The following is a 25,856-nucleotide window of genomic DNA, read 5'->3' as shown; positions in this document are numbered from 1 at the left end:
TAAGTTTCTTATTTGACATCTAATTCATTTTTTTCTAACAAAATTCTCTTATTTTTAAATCAAATGATGTATTCATTTATGACTTCATACCTAAATAAAAAATTAATTCATAGACTTTAATCAAAATATCTAAATATCGAATTACTGTACCAACGATATTTATTACACCTTCAAGCTTTATATAACCTATAGCACTTCAAATATTATTACCTGCAAAGTAGAGATTCATCTACCTGGTTAAGTCTTCCGTTCACACAAATTGTGATTAGAGTTTGATTCTCATATTTTCCATATTAATAGGCAACATATAAATTCTAGTTATAAAATTTTGTTAATATTGATGATTTTCTAGAAAACTAAATGATGATCAGACACGTTTTGTAATTTTTTTAAGAAAACATATTCTTAAATGAGATTCTTAAAAAATAGTTTAACTATAATTGAAAATTTCTTTATACGAAGTACCACTTAAAAGAAAGAAATATGTTATTTTACTAGTGTTTCCCGAAGAAAATAGTTTGTCATTTATCATATTTCAGGAATGAAATAAAATAAAATTTATATATAAAAATAAATAGTGTATGTATTGATAGTATAGTTTTTTTATACTATTATTCAATTATAAAGTTACATATAATAAATTTGTTGAATTTTTCTTTTAAAAAGTTTGTTGACTTTAGCATAAACACTTTAAAACTCATATTTATCATAATTTTTTTGACTGAATGTTTACCATAATTTCTAATTAGTTGAAGATGTAATTTTTTTTACTCATACAATGTATAATATATATATTATTTTATTTAAAAAAGAAAGACTCTGTTGCCATAATTAGGGGTAAATGACAAGATTCCATTAAAATGATTTTTCGGGCGATCAAATTAATGAAAAAATGAGTGAACCACAAATCCAATTTAGGCAGTAATTCATGAAATAACTAGATTGATTTTATGCTTTTTAAAAAGTAATATCAAAAACCAAATTTACGACAATTATATTATTGATTAATTAAATTAATGATAAAAGTTTGAAAAATCAAAATAATGATATTTATATTTTAAGAATAAAATTATAGATTTAAATTTATGAATCATAAAGGCAATAAATCCTCTCGCCGAACCTTTAGCATGCATTGGTATCTTTGTTGAATTTTTGAATATGTTAAGGACCATTTTTTTTTCGGCTGCATTTTAGACTTACTATCCTCTAGTGAGGCCCATCCATGGTACCACGGGGCTTCACCTGCTAAAATAAATACCCCCCCAGTTAGAGAAACATAATAAGAATTTTGTTGGAAAATAAAATTTAAAATAGCAAACTAGAAATTATTTGGGAATTTTTAAAAAGTTATATTTCCAGTTTATAAATACTAATACGTGAATGTAGTTTTTTTTTTTTGCTGAAAAAAGTTACAAATAATATGACTGTATGAGAAAGTAACAAGAAGAAACGCTGTCATTTTCTCCATATTTTGGTGTGGAACTGGAATTATTGCATCGGCAATTTACATGGCTGCAAATTAAACTTAGTTAGGGTGTAGCATTTTGGGCGATAATGGAGAGGAAATCTCTAATGAGCGATCAACACGAGTTGGAATTTGGAGAATAGTTTGAACGTAATGCGCACGATCGATGGGGGCATAACTCATAAGCATTAATCAACCACAAACCTAACACGAGATATTATCATTATCCTGTGGAATATTGGAATTTGCATATTGTGGCACGTCAACAACACCAACGTACTACTTGTGCATTTAAATATTCCATGCTCATCATCATGGGAAACTGGGAATTTAAATATCACCATGCATGAACCGTCTCACCTTCACTTACGGAAAATGTTTCATAATATTTTCCCAGTTTGTCCTTCTACTTTCACCTCTCCTTCAATCCTTTCATTCTCAATTTCCTTCTTTGAAACTTTCACACCATCAAGAAGCAAAAGCTTCAATCAAAGAACCAAAATCCAAACCTCTTTCAAGCCTCCTTGGTCATTTTTCAGATTTGACGATGGATACAAAACTGTTCCAACAACAACTATTCCAAGCACATACAAACACTCAAGGCACACTCCGAACAAAAGAAAGCAAGAAATTGAAAACCCTTGCACAACCCCTTTCATCTTCTTCATCAAATCAAACGGAAATAAGACAGCCCACAAGCTAAAAATAGTTATTCTAAATTTTATCAGCAGAAATGAGACAACACACAATAATTCATTAGCCCTAAAATTGGTCACTCCCAAATCACCCTCACCACCATCTCACGCACTTCGCAAAGTTCCAGAGCCTTCCACCCCAAAACTGAGGCGTTAAGGAAACGGGGAGTGAAGAGACCTAAGCATATCTATCCATGGTTTCACCATATTCTCTCCTTTATTGTTTTTTGTTTTTGTTTTAACTCACAGGTGTCGGTAATGGTAGAGTATGGTGGTTACAGTGGCGTCGGAGCCGAGGCGGACGGTCATCTTCGATATTAGTAGCGGCTACTTCAGCCTTCAAAATCCATTTGATTTACAGGACATTCATATAACGAAAATATAAAAAATTATAAATGCAGAAAATACTTGCGGTAAGCGATTATCTTTTCTTTCTGCATCATACACACAAAATTTTTTTGCCTTGGCCTAAACAATAAATTAAATTAAAAGAAGTATCACTGATCAGTATTAAGCTCCTTGTTCTATCACTTATGATATTGATATGGGACACTTGTCTGGTTGCTATTACTCTTTTCCCGAAAAACAAGGGACAGTGTTACGTGATCCTTTCTAATTAAGGTTATCCAACTGCATTTTGATCCCATTGCTTATCAAGCCACGGAAAATACAAGCTTTCTATGAACGAACACACACACACACACACACAACACATAATGGGGAGACGTTTGAAATTATGAAAAAAAAAAAGGAAGTCACGATCAATTTTATTAAAAAACAGAAAAATTGGAAGACATTTATGCTTAGAATTAAATCAGAGACTAATTATGTATATATTGATGATTATGAAAATTCAATATCACTAAGCCCTAATACATTCATTAAAATTTAGTTTTCTTACAGATTAATTGTGAAATAATTAATAATTTTTTTAAAAATATTTTTCCTTATAAATTAAATAAGAACTAAGAGTGTATTTTTTCTGGAAGAAAGATATTTTTACATCTGAAAGTCATGAAATTATCCTTCCACATATAGAGATCACCAAAATGAGTTTTGTCTCTCTAAGAGTCTTTTATATACACCGTTAGAAAATTAAATTCTTACTAATATGCTTAAAGAATCTGATAATCTATTAAATGTGTTCACCATTGTTGATTAAAAGTGTATTTGATAAAATTAAATCAGTTGATATTTTATAAGCTATAAGTGAGGAGTTTAAAAGGAAAAAGCTTGTAAACTAGCTCATTAGTATTTGTGATATTGTTCAATAAGTTAGTCGATAAATATAAAAATGGTATATTTAGTTATTTGACTATAACTTTGTATATGTGTGTGTGGTTGATTTGAAAGTATTTAATGGTATTTAGGAGTGTGTATGACTCGACCTGGCCAGAAATTGGTTGACAGAAAATTGTTTTAGCTAGATAGTTGTCAGGAAATTTCCTTAATTACTCCAATGTATCACTTAATACAATAGTGCACTCAAAGCTACGTCATTTTTTAAAAAGGAATGGCAAACTTAAAGTTTGAAAACTGTAACTTGTAAGAAGATCGAGCAATTAAATTATGTAATCATGATAATAAATTTTAAAGATGGCGGTGTATCATCTAGAAGGAAGAGTTGACAAGTTGCATGTCTTAATTGAATCAATTCTTTAATTTGGATTGAGAAATGAAATCTTCTTTTATGAAATTGAGAAATGAATATAGTAAGACATAAACCATTATTTTATGAAAAATGATCTATTGTCTATGCTAACGAGTCTCCCTTTTAAAACGAATTAACAAGATTTTTAAGCTAAATCATTCCATAATTTAAATTAGGAAAGAAATAAAAAAATATTTTTTTATAAGAAATGGCTCAGAAAATTGCATTGGCTAAAGTGACATTTATTAAAAAAAGAGAATTGACAAATTGTCTTAACAAAGTTGTCTCAGCTAAACTGTCCCTCTTTAAAAGGGAGAAGTTGCCTATTTTAAGTTAGGAACTAAATGTGATAGTGATAAAATAAATCACCAAGCTATATTCTAACTAATATGTTCTTTATTAAAAACGAAAGTTGACATATTATTAAATTAACTTTTTTTTAAAAAAAATTATCTATGTATATATATATATATACGTAATGCAATATAAATAATGGAAAAAATACTGATTTTGATTTTCTTTTTTATTATTTCCTTTTCTTGCATTATGATATTGTTTCACTCCAAAACAAGTTCAAATAAACTAAGAAAAATAAATAAATAAATTTTTTTCAATTGTATTTTAGACCTACCCAGTCCAACCCCAAAAAACTTATTTTATGATGGAATTTGAATCCTATACCTCCCAACTTATATTATGCACCTCTTCTTTTATATGTGCGGATAAAATAGTCATTTTATGAAGAATCTTTATTTTAAAATAATCGTTCCAAAGAATTATTTTTATATTTTTTTAAAGATAAAAATTATCTTATAAAATGATCATTCTAAAACAAGATGATACAAAACTATTATGAAATAGTTATTTTAGAAAAAAAAAATTTACCTTCTATAATAACTATTTCGAAATAGTTATTTTAAAAAGATTTTTTTTTATGTCAGAATAGTTATTTTAAAAATGTATATGTATTATGTAAAATCATTTACAAGATAGTCGACGTGAAAAGCTTCATATCTACAATTTTCTTTCTTGGTGTGACGCAGTAGTGGTGTGTGATGTATGACATCATTACTAGAGGATGTTGGAGAAGGAGGCAGAGGGTGGGGCGGAGGGTGACATGATGCGGGGTGGAGGATCCACGCACATTAATAGAGGAAGAAGACTGGAGAAAAAAGATGAAACATTTTTGCTCATTCAATTTTAAGTGACAAGATTCAAAGTGGGAGGTGCAGGATTTAAATGCTTCCAACATGACCCTTATTATTTTTTTGTGAAGGGTATCTGGATTAAAATGTCAAACAGCCGTCCAAATGGCCTATGTTCATTAGCCCAAACTAAATTAATTAGGTTGTGCTATTGACCCACTCATATTACTAGCACGTGTCCAAAATTATCATAAACTAAGCAGACTCAAATAGTCAAATTGGGGTGTTGCTAGGTGCACCCAGTATTATTTGTTGGTGCACCCATCATTTTTTTAAAATACCAAAATTATCCCTGTGCTTTCTTTGCATTTGTGATGGGTGTGGGTCAAGGTGATCCATAAATCATACGGGTCAACTTGATCCGTAAAAGACTTACGGATCAAGTTGATCCGTATATTGATATTAAACACATGCGGATCAAGTTGATTCATAAACCTTTTACGGATCAACTTAAAATGCTTACGAATTAAGGGTATTTTTATCCTTTTCCCTTAAGTATTGGGTGCACCAACAATAATGTTAAATACATCTAGCAACACGCGTGAAATTGTTGTAAAACAAAATTAGACCTAGAAAAAAATTATTACATAAAAACTTTAAAAGACAGATAAAAAGGATAATACAGAATATTTTTTTTTTTACTTTAAACGACAGATTTGTATGTTAATCCTTTTATTAATATATGTATCCCTTTTATTTTATAAAAATTAAGAGTAAGTATTAAAGATTTAATTACTTCACTTAATAACTTTATTTTTACTATATGAATTTGGCAAGTCTAATTCTTGAATTATAATGAATATTATCTTAGTGATCACCAATGTCATCAAATTTCAGATCAACTAAACAATATTTCAATATTTTGAAAATTTTATCATACATTAATCAAAATAAATTTGATTGATGAAATATTGATAACTTTTAAATTATAAGATTTTTTATGAACTTAATGCAAGCTATTAATTCAGTAGTTAGATTAATGTATGTCACGTCTTAATTTTTTTCCAGCTTCAGCCTGAAGAGGGAAATACAAATTTATTGAATTTTTTCCAGTACTTAGAAAATTTAATTAAACGATTAATTGGCCGATCACAAGCATTGACAAAGAAAAAAAAAATGCTACTGGCGTGTAAGAATTATTTTCTGAATTCTGAAATCCATACATATAGGGTGGGATGCTGTAGTTTGCAGACCAAATATAGCAAGAATAATCAACTGAAAGTGCAAAGAAACAAAAGGTGACGATTTACCATCCGTCGTTTATCTAATCAGTTGATCATAAGTGACGGGTCTTAACAAAATCTAAAATGATTAATTCAACTTCTCAACTAAAACGATTCTTTATATTTTTCAAAATATTGCATGCATGTATATTTGCAATGCTATTTCATTTTTTTGGACATTAAATATTTTCATTTTGGTTACGAGATCATGCTCTCGATAAGGACAATCTTAACAGTGGATATTTACGATTAACTCTTTACATGGATTGTGTAAAAAGCAATTCATACGTGTTAGTATTGTTGCTTACTGAAGCAACCAAAAAGTGATTTCACTATTTTTTTTGTTCTTTCTTATTATAGACTTTGATGGAAAATAAAAAAGTGAAACTGCTCCACCGTTCAAAGTTAAAACTTGCTTTAGCTAAATTCTAATTAATACGTATATCTGACTTGATAATAATTAATATACTGATTTTTTTTCTTTTTTTTATCGACAGGAAATAAAGATAGTACTAAAGATTTTAAAATACTCACGTACTTTACTCAATCATATTAATTAAACTCCTTTGGTATATTGATCCTTCTTCTAAGTTCTAATTAAACAAAATGAAATAATTTAATTTCAGTTTTCAAGAGATCGCAACTAATAAATGACACAAGAAAAGGGTAGTTAGCTGCATTAATTAATTGAGAAATCTTTGCAAGTATGAAGTATGTGTGTTTTGCTTGCATAATATTTTCATTTTTTTATGAGTGAGTACAACGACATTTTTCTTGTACTAGAATGTGTAGTCTTTGAGATTGCCGCGAAGATTGGATCTAGGTCTTCTTTCTGCCTTTCCTTAATTAACTTCAATTTTTAAATCCTGCGTGTTCAAGATATGAAGAAGACATTAATTTTCAGCTTTGTGGTGCCAATTCAGAAGTTTGAACTTTACAACGCATGCAAAGAAAATTGCGAGGAGGAATATATACAATGGTCCCACGGGTATTATCTAATATCTACGAGCTGTCAAGTAGCTAGGGTTACGATTTTCCTATTATGACTAATCTCTGCATATGCGAAAAGAACAAGAGAAATTAAAAATTAAAAATTTTAAAAACAAAAGGCTAAGGAAAGAAACGAAAAAGAAAATTCAAAGTCCCCGATCGAACACCGTGAACCCACCATTGAATTTTGTCACCTCGAATAAATTTTCTTGATGTTGGCATGTTGCATATATTAGAAAATGCATGGAAAAATGACTTAGAAAATCACTTAGAAGTAATGTTTAATTCAATGGGCTAAAAACGTTAAATTCTTAAGAGAAATTATTCAGATTGTAATTAGAGTCAAACAATTTAATTTCACATTTCTATAATTTACTTTGACTGCTAAAAAAAGACTGATAAGTAAAAAAGTGATAACCATTCAAGTGAGGAAATGAACCTCTTATGTAAGGTTTTCACATGACATTATTGTGTAAAATTTAATTATGTTATTTTGCTTTTAATAAATATTTACATTTTTTTACAACGGTTTATTAATCAAAGATAAATAATAGTACATAAATACATATTATATTGTTGGGCATATATAGCGAAAAAGAGTGGTATTGACATTTTTCATACGTATAAAGATATATAACATCAATCATTCAAATATAAGTGTTATCCATTAACAACAATAATTGGATTCTCTTAAAAAAAATTATTATTAGATTATAATAACTCAATATTTCTTGATAATTTAACCACTAAAAATGAATAATAATTTTCAATAAAAATGGATAATAATAATTCACATAATCACTCAATGGAGTAACTGTTAACAACACACACTCTAATACATTTTTTTTCCTTTATTTTTGCTTAAAATTTATTAAAAACTACAAATTTTTTAGTGAAAAACTTAATAAATTAAAAATAAAACTCATATAAATTTATGATTTCTAATAAAATTCAACTAATAATAAATTAAGTGAGTTACTAGCATTTGTCATCCACAGCAAAAATATTTTTATATTATTAAAATAAGTAAAATTAATGAAAGTGATCTTCCTCTCTAATTACAATATTTCTTGATTTTTTTTTTTTGGTAACAATGCCAATGAGTGTTCCTGGCCGGACACTTGTTAATTAAGGATTTGAAAAAAAAAAGTTTTGTGCATGAAATACTGTATTTTCACTGCATTTTTAATTATTTTTATTCCTTAAACACTTGTTGAGAGAGATATATTTTTTTTTCATTTTTATTAAATTAAATTTTATTTCTCAACTGGGGCATTATTTAGTTTATCCTTATGAATGGATGAGAACACAGCCTCAAATATTACAGCCATAGATCGATATTGCCAAGTCATGCCAGCAATACATGTTTCTCTGCGCGCCAAACTAGTTAATCAACATGTTGAACTGAATAAGTATTCTCCGACCTCTCCTCTTGTCAATAATTACATCTATAACCGCCAGTGATAACATACAAATAATTTTGATAGAATCAGATCTAAAAGGAACAATCTCTAGCATATTGATCCGTGTACAATTTAATATATATACGTACTGTACGTACATCTGGTTATGTAAATTAATTCTTATATTTGCCTTTAGTTATTCCCTCCCTATTAATTAATGATCCAAAAAGTGTTCATTTATATACAAAAACAATTACAAGCATATCATGCAATACAAGATCTCTATTTTTGTTTCCTGCTTTTGCAGAAGGGAAATTGTACACACGAACTAATTAATATTCAACGACATAAATATAATCCACTCAAAAATTAAAGGGTGGGATTAAAAAATGAAAGAAAGAATCACTAATTATAATTAGAGACGATCGAACAAATGATCATGCATCACTAGCTATGTCACAGTTTGTATTAGAGACCTAGTATGAACCAGCTGCTTAGTGCCTTTGATCTCCTCCATTCTCTTGCTTTTGGTTCTGGGATGAAGCAACTTGGACCAAAACCCACTTTTCATGCCAGTCTTCTTATTACGATCATCACCTTCATCTTGACCTTTTGTTCTTCTCCTTGTTGCAACAACGCTCATTGACCTACTTTTGAGTATTCCACCAGGTTTTGCGCTCAACAAAAAGATGGAAACCGAATTGGAGCCACTCTTTGAATCTTTATGAAAAGGGAAAGGAAGCGTTGGAGAGGCGCAAGAAGAGGCGGAAGAGGAGCAATAGGAGGTTAAAGAAGAAGAGGAGGAAGACGAATGACACGAAGAAATGAATGTTGTTTTACGCGAAGAAGAAGAAGATGAGCATGCCGAAGATAGTTGAGAAAGCTTGTCTCTCAAACAAAGAGAACATACGCCGGGTGATTGGCGGTGTTTGGGGTGCTTCTTGCAACAACGACCATCAGGCATGAACCTCCCAATGATGTCCTTGTCCTTCAAAGGTGGTCGAATTCTAAGGCTTGCCATAATACTATAAATAAGTTGTTTCTTATGAAAAAGCTAGGAAGAGACGTAGAGATAGTAATAACGTTGGAGGCAACATTGTCGTTTGGAATGTGAGGGATCGATATGGTTGATATAGAGAGAGAGAGATGTGTGAAGGGAAGGAAGGAAGGGGGTGATGAGGGTGTGTTTCACTTTCCGTGATAGTTCATGGCTGTTTCCTCAAAATGGTCTTTTTGACGGTTGAAAAACAAGACTTGGAAGGTTAAAATGGACGGTTGTGATTGAAACATGTCGCCTGAGTCGGTGGCTGGGATGGCCCCGATGGGTCTTGGGTGTGTGGAAAATGCCAAAGCTCTTTTTTGGGGGCGGCGTGGAAACAAAGGTTGGCGTGGACAAAATCAAAATCAAAATCAAAGCAACCTTGTTCATGGTAATTCAACGTGGCCCTTTTGTATTGCTATTTTCCTATCCAAGAAAGGGAAACTAGAATTTTGTTTTCTGGAGTGGGGGTCTTTCTAATTTACAACTTTGATTTTTAGACAAACATCAATCAAGAAATTAGTTAAATTATTTTTTTTATTAAATGTATTGTTAATATATTTATTATGATTTCATTTTGAGAGTGGTTTTAACATTTTTTATTAATTTCTTCAATAATGTCTTAAGCGAGACTCTTATTTTCATTACAAAAACGATATATAAACATCCATACAGTATATACACTTAATTGATACTTTTTTTTCCTATTTCTCTTCTTTTAATTTTTTTGGTAAAACAACTACGGATAATAAAGCTTTTTTAATATTTAAAACGATTACATGTTTAAGACAGAAACTAAAGTTGTTAATTAAAATAAAAAATTTCATATTAATTAATTTATATTTTTGGAAGGGATGAAAATGAGAAAAAAGAAAATAGAGAGAGAAAAACATGGATAACACAATGTCTTTCCGTTGTTTAGTTTTAAAAAAAGTAAAAGAAAAATGGATTTTTATAAATTAAAAATTCTATTTTTTAAATTTAAATTTTAAACTTTTCTCTATTGTCTCGATTTTTTTCCACTTAACCAAATGTAGGATTAGATATTTCCTTTCTTTTATAAGCATCACACCATCTCTATTCTTGTGTTCAGCAGAGAGAGAAAAAAAATTTGAAATTTAAACTAGAAGAAATATGAAAGGAAAAAATTATTTCTTAAAATTAAATCTTTTTTTAATTTTGCTTCTATTTTCTCTTCAAGCATATAAAAAAAATAATGTTTTACTCTAGCAAACGGACCTTATATATCTTTCTTTTGATGTCTATGAATATATAAATTAGCATAAAGTATGATGAGTAATTTTCAATTTATTATCTGGTTTGGTAGGAAGTAGGACCCCACCTGGCTGTCATGTGTGATGAGTAGGTTGCCATACCTTGGGACACTGCACTCTGCACATTCTTAACTTGTGTTGTGAATTGTGACAGGTGTGTGTATTTTGGTCAATGATTCAGCCATTTAACCATACTTTTTTTTTTCTCTTTTTGGAATGCAGTTTCAAGGTGAGTGTTTTCCGTAATCCGTACTGCAAAGGCGGGTTTTTATTTTTTTTATACAAATAAATTTAAATAGAATTTATATAACATAGACCGAATAATAAATTGTTTCATTATTAATATTTTTTAAGAAAAATTGAGAAGAAAATTATAAAAGGTTATCGAAATCAAGAAACAATATACTTTTTAATATAATATTTCAAAAATTAATTTTAAGTATGGTTAAGATTATTATGAATATATCCATTAAATATAATACATAATATATATACAGACAAAGATATATTTAATTTAATATAATGTGTCAATATTTAAATTTTAAATTAAATAAAAAAATAAATAATAAAGAGATTGTATTGCAAGATTTAAAAACTATAAACAAAAAATAAAATTAAATGTTCAATACAAAAAATTACATAATATAATAAAAATAATTTAAATATTCAAACCAAAAATATTTTTTTATTTATAAAAAATAAGCATTATTCATTAGTTAAAAATAACTTTATATCATATTTAAATTGTTTATAGTAAATCTGAAATATAATTAAAATATTCAAATTATATTTCTTTTGATAATTTAAAAAATGGGACACAAAAGTTAACTTCATCTTCTGTTGTTTTGTTCCTGTCGCCGTATTCTGCTCCTACAGTATTGCTTTGTCACTGCCGCAAAGTTAGCAACAAAGACCAACTTTCCAACCTCTAAAATTTCGAAATAGAATAAAATAAAAAAGGAAATGTCCAAGTAAATTCTTATAAAGTACGTTTTTAATTTAACTTATTGTTCTGGGTTAAGTCTTAGAAAGCCCAAAAATGCCAAGTCCAAGTCCATGTCGTCCAGTGACAAAATGACCCAGCAGATAACATTGCCCGGGTCTATCTACTCAATTAATAGATTAATTATATTATAAAATAATTAATTTTATTATATATAACAATAAAAATTTTAATATATATTTAATACACCTGTAAAATTTATTATTTAAATTTACATGTGCATTAAATATATATTAAAATTTTTATTGTTATATATAATAACATTAATTATTTTATAACATAATTGATCTATTAGTTCAGTTGATTAAAATGTTGTGCTGGTTTAATTTTTGCATAAACCATTAATTTTAAATTAATTCGTAAAACATATTTAAAAAAAAATTTAAAAAAAACTGTTGACCTCATACGGATTGATCAATCTATATCAACTTTACAAAAGGACCCAAATAAAATTTTACTGTTTGATTGGGTGTACCAGCACGTGTGCATAACAATATCCGAAAATGAATTGTAAATGACTTAAAAAGGATACCCCAAAAAGTTTGGGGTGTGAAATATGAAAGTTGGTAAATTTGAGTAATTTAAAGTGATTATTTTTTGCCACAAGGCAAGATCATTGGTATTCCCTAATCCACTAAAAGAAACTAATGATAAGTGACTGTTGCACATAGTGGAAATTGAATTTAAAGTGATTTGAATCCACCTTTGATAATCTCTTTTCATTAATAATTAATAAAAAAAAACCAGACAATGGTTCAAGGTCTTTTCAGCTTTTACAATTCCACTCGATTATTAACAACTCCACCCATCCAAACATAACCAAAGTAATCGGGGAACAACAGATGAAAATTATTGATAATTTTGATAGTCCAAATCATTCATCGCATTACATATATTAATGATATTGATTGATAGGTTAATATCCTGTCAAAATATCAAACATTTGTGCTGGTCAATAATTACTGGAGACGTTGTAGTTCAAAAGGAGAGAACAAACAACAAAAACGAAGGGCATGCCAACTCCTATTCTTGGAAAAACATCTGCAGTTACAAAAAAAGTATCTTACACAATGCAATTAGGTTATTTAGCCGTTTAGGAAACTTCAGAGGTATTGGCTTCTATAGGACACTGAGATACGTATGGCTTGAGCTGCATAAAAGAAGTGATTATATGAATCAGCGGTCACTAACGGTACATGAAAAATCTAAATTCATACTAGTTAGCTTTGCAGAAATTCTTGAATCATAGTCATTCATGAAGAGAAATAATCTTGTTCATAGCTTATGGTCATTTATGAAGATGAAGCCATCATTTTTTGACCCCTCTAAATGGTACAGTGTTGTGAGGGGATGGTGAGGCTAGGAATAATGACTATGTTTTTAGATCACTATAGCAGACATTAAGATAGACTGTCTATGGAATTAAAGACAAGTACTAATAAGATAAAAGAGAGAGCACAGCACAGTTAAATAGAATAACCACATCACCAGAAGCCAACACCATGGTTCTTGTCATTGTGGTAAGGAAGACAAAGAAAAATTCAATTAATAGTCATAGCTAAGCTAAACTATGCTAATAAGCTCAAAAGAGAAAAGCATTGAAGGAACAACATTAAATTTATCATTAACAAAGCAATGACTTGAGTACATAATTTATCCAAGCAAATGTCAGCACAGCAAACATGTGGAAGAAAAGTAGGGGAACAAAAGACAATATAGTGATGAGATTAGATAAGTGGAAGATGCAAACCTTGAAATCACTCAAATCAGGAACTACATAATTTGGCAATTTTTCTTGCATCACTACATACCCACCTGCAACAATATGGAGATTTACATTTAGTTTGACAGTATAAAAAAATACATTAATATAATATGTATGTTGATATAGTGCTCAAAGCTACACTATCACTACTCCTAAGAAAACACCATTAAAGACTATAAAGAAAGCTATGAAGAAGATAAAATAATAACTGAGATATTTTTCATTGATGATAATAGCCAAATGAGGGATACAATATATAGCCTAGTGGTTGTCAATAACAACCATACAAGTGTCCTCATTTAACTTTAGAAAATATAAAATAAAACTGAATAATATAAGAAGGATAATACCTAAGTTACCTAATATTTAAACTACCTATTTGGGCCTCTCCAGGCCCATCCCATCATATGTAGCTTGGCAAATTATTTTATTACTATATTATTAATACAACCTCAGTAATGAATCCAAAGTTTTATAAAGCCACATTTACAAACTGTAGACATTTACGATATAACAAATTCTTAGACTAAGATATGGAAATGCATGTAATTTCAGTCAACCAACCCAAAAAATAGACATGGGCTAAAGAGTAAGAGTTCTCATAAAGAGCAAGTAAAAAACAAGCATCCTTCACACCAAGCAGTCCTCGTCAATCAAAGTCACAGTATAGTGAAACTAGACTAAGATTTAATTTAAGAAGTCACAAGTTTTTTACTATAACTATAAAAAAACACAAGTTTCACTGGAAAACATTAATCATACACCTTAAATGTGCGTTCACCACAATTAAGAAGATCCAGTTCAACAGTTCCAGAACACCACAAAATCTCCAAAACTTAAGTTTTAAAACTGTAGTCACTAGTCAATAATTCAGCAAGTGTAATCAGTAAACACCATTAACGCAGAAAAAGCCTCTTCCTGAAGCTGCCGAACATGTTGATTGTCTATTTGCAAGCAAATTAGTAATAGACACCATTACCAAACAAATAAATATGCCCCATTCATATGACAAAACAAAATATGTATTCTAGTTCAACATGGTAATCAAAGTCAGACTAGTTCAAGATAAGTGTTCCTTAAACAAACACAGGTTAAACCACAACTTCAATTGAAGAAACAAACCTTTGCGAGTGTGGAAACCAGTAGGCTTGCAATTCTTTCCCTTGTAATAACCACGAGGAGCACGTTTTGATGATAGAATGTCAAGAGAAGATGGCCGCTTCCTTCGAAATGCCCTTCCTATTCCCAAGATGAGTCCCAGAGGCATCTTTTTCTACAAGAGACGGAACAAACCAATAATTATCAAAACCAAACATGTCACAATCAAGAATAACATATATAAACACAAATAATAGCAGTAATAATACATAATCAAAAGTAGAAAAATGTCTGCGTAAAAACTACATTATGCACTCGCCATTGGCAATTGATGAAGGTGAAACAGAAAGCCCGCAGATTGCCAAACAGAGGATTCAAGGAAACGGATCTGAGCTGGATTGGATTGAGGAAATGAAAATTAAGGAAAGGGAATTCGTCTTTCCGAGGGCTACAATTAGGCATGACCAAGAATTTCTTAATTGTCTCAGAGATCAAAGCTCTGCTACCCTGACCATAGCAACGCTGAATTGGTATACAGGCACTGAAAGGTGGGTTCCAAATCTGAAACTGAAATCACTAGCTCCATGCTTTAACCTATGAGACTCAAGATACAAATTAACTAAACCCAAAAGCTTTGCACAGACGAAAACAAGTTCCTTCGTTCTGCTAATAGTGAACAAAAAATGGAAAATGCAGACAGGACCAATTCAAACACAAATCGAATTCAGTTAGGTGCGTTAAATATTACACGCGTGAAAATGTTACGTTACCCGTAACCAAACATACATTAGAGAGAGAACAGAGAAGCATACCTAGAAGTCGCAGAGAGATAACAAATTGGGTTGGAAACGTCGACGAATAATCAGTGAAAGTGGAGAAAGAAGAAACACAGGGGCAGTGTGGCACCGTGACTGTGAGGGTTTAGGGTACAAGAGGAGGATAAATATATAATTTAATAAATAAATAGTGGTATAACAGTATAAAATATTACCTGTAAATATAACCATATAACAAAATGGGCTTTGGTCTTGTTAATTAGAAATAGCCATTAACAATATAATAGTAAAAAAATTATGAAAGAAAATAGTTATCTTATTAAACATTAAAAATGTAATGCATATCATTTTAAGTAATTAGAAATATTTAATAAGACATTTCTTATTTTTTAATTAATGTTCTTAAGATAATGGTCAATAAATCACATACTTTTAATTAAAGTGATTCAAATCATAAAATAGCTTGGGATTTTATGTTATTGTATTTCATTTTTTTATTCTAATTTTTTATTTAATATAAATAAAGCTTAAATTAAGGATATTATTGTAATTTACTTGACTATGGGTCCTGCATTGAGAAGTAATATTCTCAAGTCTCAACTCAATCTTACTCCGATTCTATAATTTGGAAAAGTTCAGGTTAAAAACCATCCTTGTTTAAAAAGAATTTTCCTGTTAAAAGTTAGGTGCATGATATATAGTGTCCATAAACACAATGTAGTCATGATATTCAATAAAGGAAAATTGACGTATCTTAATTACACGTTTACAGCCAAAGTGTGTGCATTCTTGTTAAGGATTATATAGGTAAAAAAAAAAAGCCTAAAATATTACTATCGTTAATATGCGTACTACTCTTGCACCAAATGAAATTGATTGATTAAAATTCAAGTGAAATAATCTATGATCATGAAGGTAGTCAATGATTGAAAATTAATTATTACAAGAATTTTTAGTGACATTTTGGGGGAAATTGAACAAAGATATACTTGTGGATGTAAAGGAGTTACATTTAAGCTTTGGCTTTACTCTTATCAGTATAACGTCTCACAAAGTGTAATTTGAATCCATCGTTTTACATTCTCTAGAATACAAGACGAATCTTCAGATGCCTGCGTGATAAATAAGAACCTAACCCTAAAGGAACCTAGTATAAGCCTAACCTTTGATAATTTTTACTGAAGCGGCATAAGCAGGATACAAAATTTATGCCGAAAAAATCATAGTAAACTATAGTGTATCTCTTCAATGTTTCTGTTGGTCCGTGTATATCATTTTTACCTCACTAAACTAACTTCTTCTTCGGGCATACTTTTGGAATCATGTTCTTGGCATGATGAAAACTGAGCACAGCAGGAAGAAATGTCGATTCCAGCCACCTCCATAGCATCGCAGACCCATTCAGGAACATCACCTTTCGGGAACTGCAGTATGAACATGTAAGTAGGTCTAACAATCACTAGAATTGGAAAAAATTATCATGTCAACAGAGATATATTACAGTTTTTCAATTTCAAAACAAAAGTCAATGTAATGTGACCAAAATTCAAGGTTGATGTAATTTTCTCAAGCATACCATTTTGCGTAGAAAGTCGCATACAAATCTACAAAAAGTAAAAACGAAATATGGTTATTGGCGTATAAAGGAAGGAAATTATTGAATGGAAAGTATCAATTCAGATCAAAAGCGAGATAGAATGAGAGAAAAGAATAATTAAATATGAACATACTCTGGAAACCTTCCTTCAACTATTGAAGAGTGTAGATTCCTACTGAGCTGCAAAATTTGGAAATACAATGACTTTAATCATACATATTAACACGAGTACACAACTATATAGTTATGATGGTCTTTTTATCAGATGTTACTGCTTCTACCTGCAACATGTAGTATAAATTATGATATGACAAAAGTTGAGACCCCATTGCATCTTTTGTCACAAGGCAATGGATGTAAGCCCTGCTGTAGGTCTTGCAAACCTGTGACAGAAGAAATAAACTAAAACACATGCTGATTTCTGCAAACAGTTGAATCAAATAAAGAATTGACCTCTTACAAACATACCATACAAGGGCAAGTAGGATCAATTGGACGGGTGTCATCAGCCATTGCTTTGTGTTTTAGTTTCAATACTCCCTGCAAAATTACAGGAAGAAAAAAAACAAGTTAAAAAAGAAATTGATTTATGAATGAGTGGAATTAATTAAAAAAATTAAAATCTATACACGATCATGAATGCATATAAACGACTATTGCATGTGCGCGTGTGTGACGAAAGAATGTTACAAATAATCAATAAAAAATGATCACCTCAGGAACAAGAGCAGTGCCAAAGCGTGCTGTGCGGGTAGGATACACACAATCATACATATCAGCACCCAAAGCACTACAAACAACAATATCAAGTGGATAACCAACTCCCTGAAAGTTCATGCAAAATGAGACGACATAATACTAATATATTTTAAGAAAAAAAATAAGAGGTTGATAAGATGAAGTCATTCTCAATGTCACCATAACATATCGTGGTTTGTCCTCTGGCAAAGCAGCAGTGCACTGAGCAACAACTCGCCAAAATGAATTTTTATCTTCACCGCCTGAAAGACCACCAATAGCATAGCTGTGACAAAATAAAATTATTTTTAACTCCACATCACTACTGAAAAAACTATTAATTTCAAGACTCTTCTGTGCTGCTGCTGGTGTTCGTATATAAAAGCAACTTATGTCTATTTGTAAATTACATTCTTTGCAGGGAAAAAAACACCATATGCAAGTAAAAATATCCAAACGTGACAATATCATGCAGATTGTGAGGGATAGTCTGTAAGGTTCATTGTAATTTGAGTAAATTCATAAAAGAAAGCCTTTATGCACGTTTTCAAGATATCTTATATACTATATCAGAGTCTTCAATATGTATTTTGTTTTCACGCATCCAAGGATGTTACTAAGTTTTGGATAAAAAACAGAGTCCTCCTTTAATGTGTTAAAAACCAGACCAGACAAATAGAGCAGTAAGTAAGGCCACCTGTTCAGGGTTTCCCTCCCTCCAAAAAAATCAAATTTGGATATAAACCAGGGGGAAAATAGTCGAATAACAAATTAAATCCATTTAACAATGAAAAATTATTTTTACATTCTAACAACAACTAATATTGATCTATAAAAAAAATGTAAGATTATTTTTAAGATTAAAACTTATCATGTTTTAAAGAGGAAATAAAGACATTGCAAAGACAATTTATGAATAATTTGACCTAGTCAAGTTTAGGAAGGCAACTGTACCCAAAGCCGAGCCAACCAAACTGGCCAGTAGGATCAGTAGAGTCTGTCTTGTTCATAAAGCACAGCAAAAAAATAAAATACAAAAGTATTGGAAAAACAATAAACGGTTTACAAGTTGACAAGAATTTACACCTACCCAGGCAAATTGCGCTCCACCAAACCTTTGACACAGATATCCCTGATTACAAAATATCATAATTTATAAGCAATATACAACTTCCACACTGGTAAAACAGTACTCAGGAAACTAAATATAGTGCACAACAAATAGCAAGAAGGTTATGCTTTGTGCAGGAATTCACCTCAATATGGGATCTAAACCACCTTGCACGATACCAAACAAGTTCTGATCATGAGGTCTCTTGTGAGCTGTTAACACAAAGCAACGTGCATTGATATTCAGCATGCAAAGTAGACAGTGATAGAAAAGTATGAGTAGGATTAAAAATATGGCCTATCATTTCTATTCAACATTCATGCTAAAATAAATATAAAACCTTTTACAAACTGGCCATGCTTGACATCATTGACCATAATTTTATACTCGGCAAATGCTAAGAGACGAACATAAATCACTTTCACCCTTTCTTTTCTCTAACAAAGTATCTAATGTGCTAGTGATTGAATAAAGGGAACTCAAGAATGGCAAATTAGATAAGCTTTCCCTTCCATTGTCTTTTGCAGTTCTATCTTCTTCAAGAAATAGAATATACGACAGAAATGCTTACTAAATATTAGGAAAGAAAATATATCACTGCAATAAGGATAGGTTTTTCATTATGAAAAAACAGCAGTCCAATAAACAATTGATATACAACTCAAAATAGCCACTACAAAAAAAAATGAAAAATAAAAATTTTATGTTTGTTCCATTTCAAAGATGTGCAAGTTACCAAGATTATAATTTATAGGATCCGGATTGTAAAGGGTATTCCAGTGATTTTCAAGCGAAGGAAAAATGGATTCACTGATATGGTTTAATGGTTGCTCTCGGGTTAGCTTGAATAAAATGTGTAAGTCTGGAATTTAAATTATTTTCAGTTGCACTCACATTTCACAATAGGGGAATAATTAATTGAAAGTCAGACGATTATTTTATTCTTTTGAAAAATAGAACTAAGTCTAGATTGCATCACAAGAATATCAGTTGTACAGGTTAGGCCAAAGTTTGTCAATGGTCACAATTCAATTCCCTTTCTTGTGACACTAATTCACTTCAATATTTACCTGCTATACATCTGTCTATCCATCTAAGAGTTCGATACATGGCTTCCTCTATTCGTGGACCAGTAATGGTGGTCTTTACAACATCATCGAGAGCCATAATGATATCTGCTCCAATTCGGTTCTGCATAATTTATGACAAAATTATGAAATCATGGGAAACAAGAGAGCATCAAATATTTCAGACTGCTTTAGGGGAGAAAAACTGTCACAACAACAAATGAATATCTTAAAACTGTTGAATTTAGAGGACAAATATAGAGGGAAAAGGTATGGCATTGTTTAAGTGAAATTGATTGATTGTACAATACTCGAGTTATGTAGAACATCTATATATAGACTATAAATAGACTAAGTGGGGACATTTTCCAGGTACAGAAAGAAAGAAAACAAATATCTTGAGAAAAGACACAACTGAGAATGACTAAGAAGGAGTAGTCATTCTCCATTTGTAGTAGACTGCAGAGTACTACAGGCTGTCTTGAATTGCCATTTACAATTGCTTTATAAAAACTAATGGGGAGAAAGTTGAATCAAGAGTAGAGAACATCAAAATCTGCAATAAGAGGGGAATAGGAAGCAAAGATAAAGGAAAAAACCTTTTATTGTAAGGGATAAATTCCAAATGTTAAAGACAGATCAACCCTCCCTCAATATGGAAATACTGTAGAAATAACTAATTTAAAACAAGGATAAATTTTATTTAAAAACAAATACATTATGCAGACTCCCATAATCTCCTATAGATTTTAAATACAACATATATAAATACTAGAAAAAAGAAAGCACCCAGGTAAAAATAAAAATAAAAGAGAAACGTGGAGAAAAGTTTAGTTTCCTTACTTGGATTTGAATCGATTCCTCAGGTGTTAGAAGCATTGGTTTTCCATCTACTGGTGACTACAACAAGAGAATAAACTTTTGTTACAAATAACAAAAGATGACATATACTTCATAACAATAATTCCATAAATTATTTCTTGAAATGCTAAGGTGGTCAAGGTGTTAGGTCAAAAGACATTTATGTCTTAAAGACGAATTATGACTCTTAATTATTTTGATTAGATGCATAGAAATACAAATGATAAAAATTGTGTTTGATGTGCTATCAGATATCTAAGTTTTCAAACGATACATCCATATAAGACGATATGATAGAAAGTGTTGATCTTCATCAATAAAGGCACGCTCTGCTGGTGCAGACCTGCTATGATGGAAAAAGTGACTTTCCTGTTGAAGTGTAAGATACGTCAACCTTAGACTTTGCATGAAGAAGGATGTACATTTAATGCAAGCATTAAATCCTCTAACGGCCTCAAGACTTTAGACGAAAAACAAAGGGAATAATCCATCAATTGAGATAAAGGATTGAAGATAAAAAATAAACCTACTTGCGAATTATTCATTATTCTTTTTTGTACAAATTTTTTTGTCTAGATATTAAGCTTTCAAAACACCTTGTAAACCTTGAGAGAAAATACTAAAGTGTTGAGTGATATATCTCTCAGTAAGACGATCTTATATTAATCATTGTGTAAACTTCCAATAGATCTTATTGATTTGTTTAAAAACAACAGTGACTTGGTAGAACAAATAATATTGTGTTAAGTCAAACTTGGGTAGAGCTTGTATTTGTAAGAGCTTTGTAACTTTTGATAAGTTAGTGAAAACTTGATGGGTTAACAAAAATTGGACATAGTCTCCCATAGAGACGAACCAATATAACCTCTTATGTTATTCTTTTCTGTTTTCTTTGTGTTGACTAACAAAGGATTCAAATTTATTTTTAGTTCTTATATTTGTTAAGAGAACGATTTTTCCATCGTCTAATAGAGTTTTTCTCAAAAGATCTCTTATTTGTTTTCAGTAAAATCTACATATAAATGTATTTTTAATCAACGCAAAGTTTAAAATTTCTAAAAACACAATTCAACCTCCTTCTTGAGTTATTTGTTTCTACACAAGGGTTTAATCAAACTAGTATGCAGTCAAGTTAGCAGTTTGGAAGGCATGGTCACAAAAGCAGATTTTAAAACACTGATCAAGTGAAGCAGAACACACCTTTGAAATCTTTTCTATATTTTGAAAGGAAAAAAATTACCTGAAATGTCACACCTTTTTCTGTGATATCAGCAAGATGCAACAGTGAAACCTAAAACATCAGAGAAATAAAAATGATTTTATTTAACAGGATCCTAAACATTAATATCAATCAACCAACGTATAATATTGGTCCACTTCACATAACATATTCGTTGTTAAGCCTATTTTCATAGTTCACTTCTTTGACAATGAGTTACTTTCATCACTTCTCTTAAAGAGTTAAATATGATCTTAATTTTGTAAGGTTAAACAATAAATGACATAAAACATTATACTAATTCATTTATTAATATCTAAAAACAGAACAGCAACACTTCAAAGCTTTAAGATACAGAGATACACAGAACAAAAACTGAAAAAGGACGCGCACGTGGGGGGTGGGGGGGAACTTATGTTATGCCACACTCACTCGGAAATTTATCAAATTTTTGCTTTCTTCATTATTATGAAATTTTCATGTAGTATATTAACAATAAAAATCATGAAAATTAAGTTTTTTTTTCCATTGTTGGCATAGGCTACATGGCATGAACAATTGCCATCAAGTAAAATTAGCAAGCAAAAGTATTCACAGGATCAAAGAATGCTAGAAATCACAACAGTTCATGCAATGCTAATGAAAACAAGAATCAAGTATACATAATGTCATAAACTACCATTTGAAAGCCACCAGAGTCTGTAAGCAGAGCCCGTTTCCAATTCATAAAATTATGAAGACCACCAACTTCATCAAGAAGCTCAGAAGTAGGTCGAAGGGCCAAGTGATATGTATTTCCAAGTATTATTTGGCAACCAATATCCTCAAGCTGGCTATTTGTCAATGCCTTTATTGTTCCTGTGATTAATATCTGTTAAATATGAGTTATTTTATAATAAAAATATATTGAAAATATCTTTCAAAATATTTATTTAATAGTTATTTTTACTTAAATGATAAGAATTGATACTTTTATTATTTATGGCTTGCAGATATGAAAAGATAAGATTACTCGCCTCACAGACCTAAAAAACCAAAGAGATGTATGATTTCCATGTTTTTCTATTCTTTATCTTTTCTATTTTTATCTTGCATTATTTATCTTTGGGGTAGACATTCGGGGGAGAGACTAACTTCTAGATAAAATTTAAAGAAAATATGCATGCATTAGTTTTAGGGGTTAGACACTCAGAAGAGGGTAACTTATAATATAACAAAAAGAAAGCATTTCATAAAAAAATCATTGCTAGGAATAAAATGATAATTTTATGCCCATGCATTTTATTTGTTGAGTCTTTGCAAAAGAATTTGGGAGATAGATAAATAAAATAGGCTTGTCATCCTGAAGAAGCAGGGGCAAGTAAATGAACACATGTGGGTAGAATAGAATCACCTAAATTGATAAAGAAAAATCATAAACCCATACATCCTAGGAAAACAAGGCATGCTAGGTCCTAGCATTTGCATTCCATTGAATTCTCTCTTTAATTATTCTGCTTTTAATTCCTTTGCTTTTTATTTATAATTTACTATTATTGTCTTCTATTCTGTCTTCTACTCTTTCTTTTATTCCCTTGTAAATTGAAAAGTCTCCAAGATAAGTACAACACAAAATCCCTATGAATTTGACACTTGGACTTCCCAATACTTTATTACTCGTGACAAATTTGGTACACTTGTCAACGAGTTAACACTGATCATTCAAAAATCCCATCATCTCTAAGCAAAATTGCAACATCTAAAGCGAACCACAGCTATTAAGCAATACACCAAAATCCCAACAGACTAAGAAATTCACATCAAACAATGCAAATACCAACAGCCAGTAATGTGCATTCTATGTACAAGCAAGAATCAATGCCCATAGGAAAATATTTCACTTCAAAATGTGAAGCATTTCTTCAGTCATTTGCTCCAATTAAAAGCAATTTGGGAACGACCAAAATATAATTTTGGTCCCTCTTATGAACATTTGGTCTTAGTTAGTTTGGTACCCTAAGTTTAAAAAGTTTCAATGTGATTCCTAATGTTCTTAAAATGTTTTTGCACTAACAATATTAATTTTGACTAATGTGGCAAATGTCTATCTAACGTGGCATCTTTCACAGTTTGTTATGTGTCACCAAACTAACCAAATCAATGTTCTGAGAAAAGAAAAATTTTGGTATAACAAAAATACTTCAATGGAACAGAGTAAAACTTAAAACTTGGGGGACCAAACTGAAACAAAATAATATTTTAGCTGTTTGGGAACACATTTAAAAAAAAAAAAAGGAGTTTATTTTGTTATTGCATGCAAAGTTTTAAGTAGGAGAACAAAAAAAGCACTAGGAAAATTGAATTTGCTGCATTGCAGAAACCAAATCAGGGAGAATCAAGTTAGAATTTTGACCTTGTGTGCCCACAGGCATAAACAACGGAGTTTGGCACACAAAATGAGGGAGTCTCAACCTCGCAGCGCGAGCACGGTTGAATCTGCCAAGAACCTGGGAAAAGAAACAGGACAAACTTCTAAGAATAACCGAAACACTGTTTAAAAACCGTTAAGAAAAAAGGATCACGCGCTGGCATGAATAACACGTGGGAAGTGATTTTCAGCCAACATATATAGCCATAACACTTTATTGTATCCACGTACCGTTCAATGTTCATTGAGACATTTAAATGAACCATAAAAAAGTACTCATAACTCAACTAACAAAAATTCAAATTGATTTAATAATTAATAGAATAAAATCAGAGACAATGCAATGCAGCATTAGAAGATGAACCTCGAAAGTAAGCGCCATCGCGTTAGTCTCGGAAGCAGTACGGAGCACACTGGTAATAGAGGTAGTATATCCTAGAAAGGAAGCACGAAAAGAGAATAATGAACATATAAGAACAGAAAACGTTGTCGGTGAGAGGTGAAGAGGAAGAACTTACAGGTACGGAGAGAGAGATGCGGCGAATGAAGGAGTAAAGGTAACTACTAGGGTAGGGCTAATGCGAAGGAAAGTTGTTATGTTGGTGCATACCTTGGCGGCTACGAGGGTGTTGTGGCGTTCGCACCTTATTTGTAATATTGTTTGGTTTGAAACACAGACACCAACCCATGGGAGCCTTCACGCTCATCATCCCTCGAAACATGCTAAAGACCCCGCTTTGACCAAAAAATAAAAAATTCGCTGTTCCACTGTGTCTTCTGTCTCCTCCTACTTTTTTTGCACGGCTCACCCCAATACCTATGGGTAACGCGCCAATCACAAACAACATGTCACCATGTTTCTTGTTATGTGTCCTAGCCTCACACCGAACGCAACTTTAAGTTAACCACCATTCAAAATTTCAAATACACCTAGTAAAAGTCTATTTACTACAACATAATTACTATAGTAAATAATAAACACTTTTATTTAATCTTTTAACCAATAAAATTTGCAAAACATCAATTTTTTAGTGAATTAAAAGAAATCAAACCTACATATACGAAAAGATCATTCAGGATACTAAACACTTTTATCTAATCTTTTAATATTAATCTCTTGAAGTAGAATTTAAAAAATAAAAATAAAAATTGACCACCGAATACTTATCTGCTCGTGCTAACCACCCACCCTACCCCTCACGTTACCATAAATAGGTCGGTTTCCTTCTATCTATCCTTGTTTTTTTTTCTAACGCGTTTGTATGTTTC

The 25,856-nt window shown here is 30.8% G+C and overlaps 3 protein-coding genes across 6 annotated transcripts; all 3 read right to left on the bottom strand.

Annotated features, from left to right (window-relative positions):
• Positions 1-8,970: 8,970 nt before the first annotated feature.
• On the bottom strand, positions 8,971-9,737 carry LOC100500381 (uncharacterized). The gene has a single exon (NM_001250242.2). It carries the CDS (start codon positions 9,651-9,653, stop codon positions 9,084-9,086), a length of 570 nt encoding a protein of 189 aa, NP_001237171.2. The 5' UTR covers positions 9,654-9,737; the 3' UTR covers positions 8,971-9,083.
• A 3,036-nt stretch (positions 9,738-12,773) lies between these two features.
• LOC100790957 (39S ribosomal protein L41-A, mitochondrial-like) lies at positions 12,774-15,730 on the bottom strand. 3 transcript variants are annotated; one of them, NM_001361134.1, is made up of 5 exons: positions 15,624-15,726; positions 15,131-15,405; positions 14,836-14,986; positions 13,699-13,763; positions 12,774-13,098 (listed from the first exon to the last, which is right to left on the bottom strand). In NM_001361134.1, exons 2-5 carry the CDS (start codon positions 15,131-15,133, stop codon positions 13,042-13,044), a joined length of 276 nt encoding a protein of 91 aa, NP_001348063.1. In that variant the 5' UTR covers positions 15,134-15,405; positions 15,624-15,726; the 3' UTR covers positions 12,774-13,041.
• Positions 15,731-16,593: 863 nt separating this feature from the next.
• LOC100806874 (queuine tRNA-ribosyltransferase catalytic subunit 1) lies at positions 16,594-25,769 on the bottom strand. 2 transcript variants are annotated; one of them, XM_006581462.4, is made up of 16 exons: positions 25,106-25,769; positions 24,952-25,022; positions 24,573-24,666; positions 22,860-23,038; positions 22,202-22,252; positions 20,944-21,000; positions 20,104-20,224; positions 19,179-19,245; positions 19,013-19,054; positions 18,103-18,208; positions 17,899-18,009; positions 17,653-17,724; positions 17,466-17,567; positions 17,318-17,364; positions 17,164-17,191; positions 16,594-17,011 (listed from the first exon to the last, which is right to left on the bottom strand). In XM_006581462.4, exons 2-16 carry the CDS (start codon positions 24,967-24,969, stop codon positions 16,865-16,867), a joined length of 1,242 nt encoding a protein of 413 aa, XP_006581525.1. In that variant the 5' UTR covers positions 24,970-25,022; positions 25,106-25,769; the 3' UTR covers positions 16,594-16,864. The 2 variants fall into 2 exon arrangements, with proteins under 2 accessions (XP_006581525.1, XP_006581524.1); XM_006581461.4 differs by having other exon boundaries at positions 25,198-25,769.
• Positions 25,770-25,856: the final 87 nt, after the last annotated feature.

This window comes from Glycine max, chromosome 6 (assembly GCF_000004515.6).
Source record: "Glycine max cultivar Williams 82 chromosome 6, Glycine_max_v4.0, whole genome shotgun sequence".
Lineage (NCBI taxonomy): Eukaryota > Viridiplantae > Streptophyta > Magnoliopsida > Fabales > Fabaceae > Glycine > Glycine max.
Note: the sequence above shows the minus strand (reverse complement) of the source record. Positions and strands in the feature narration are given on the sequence as shown.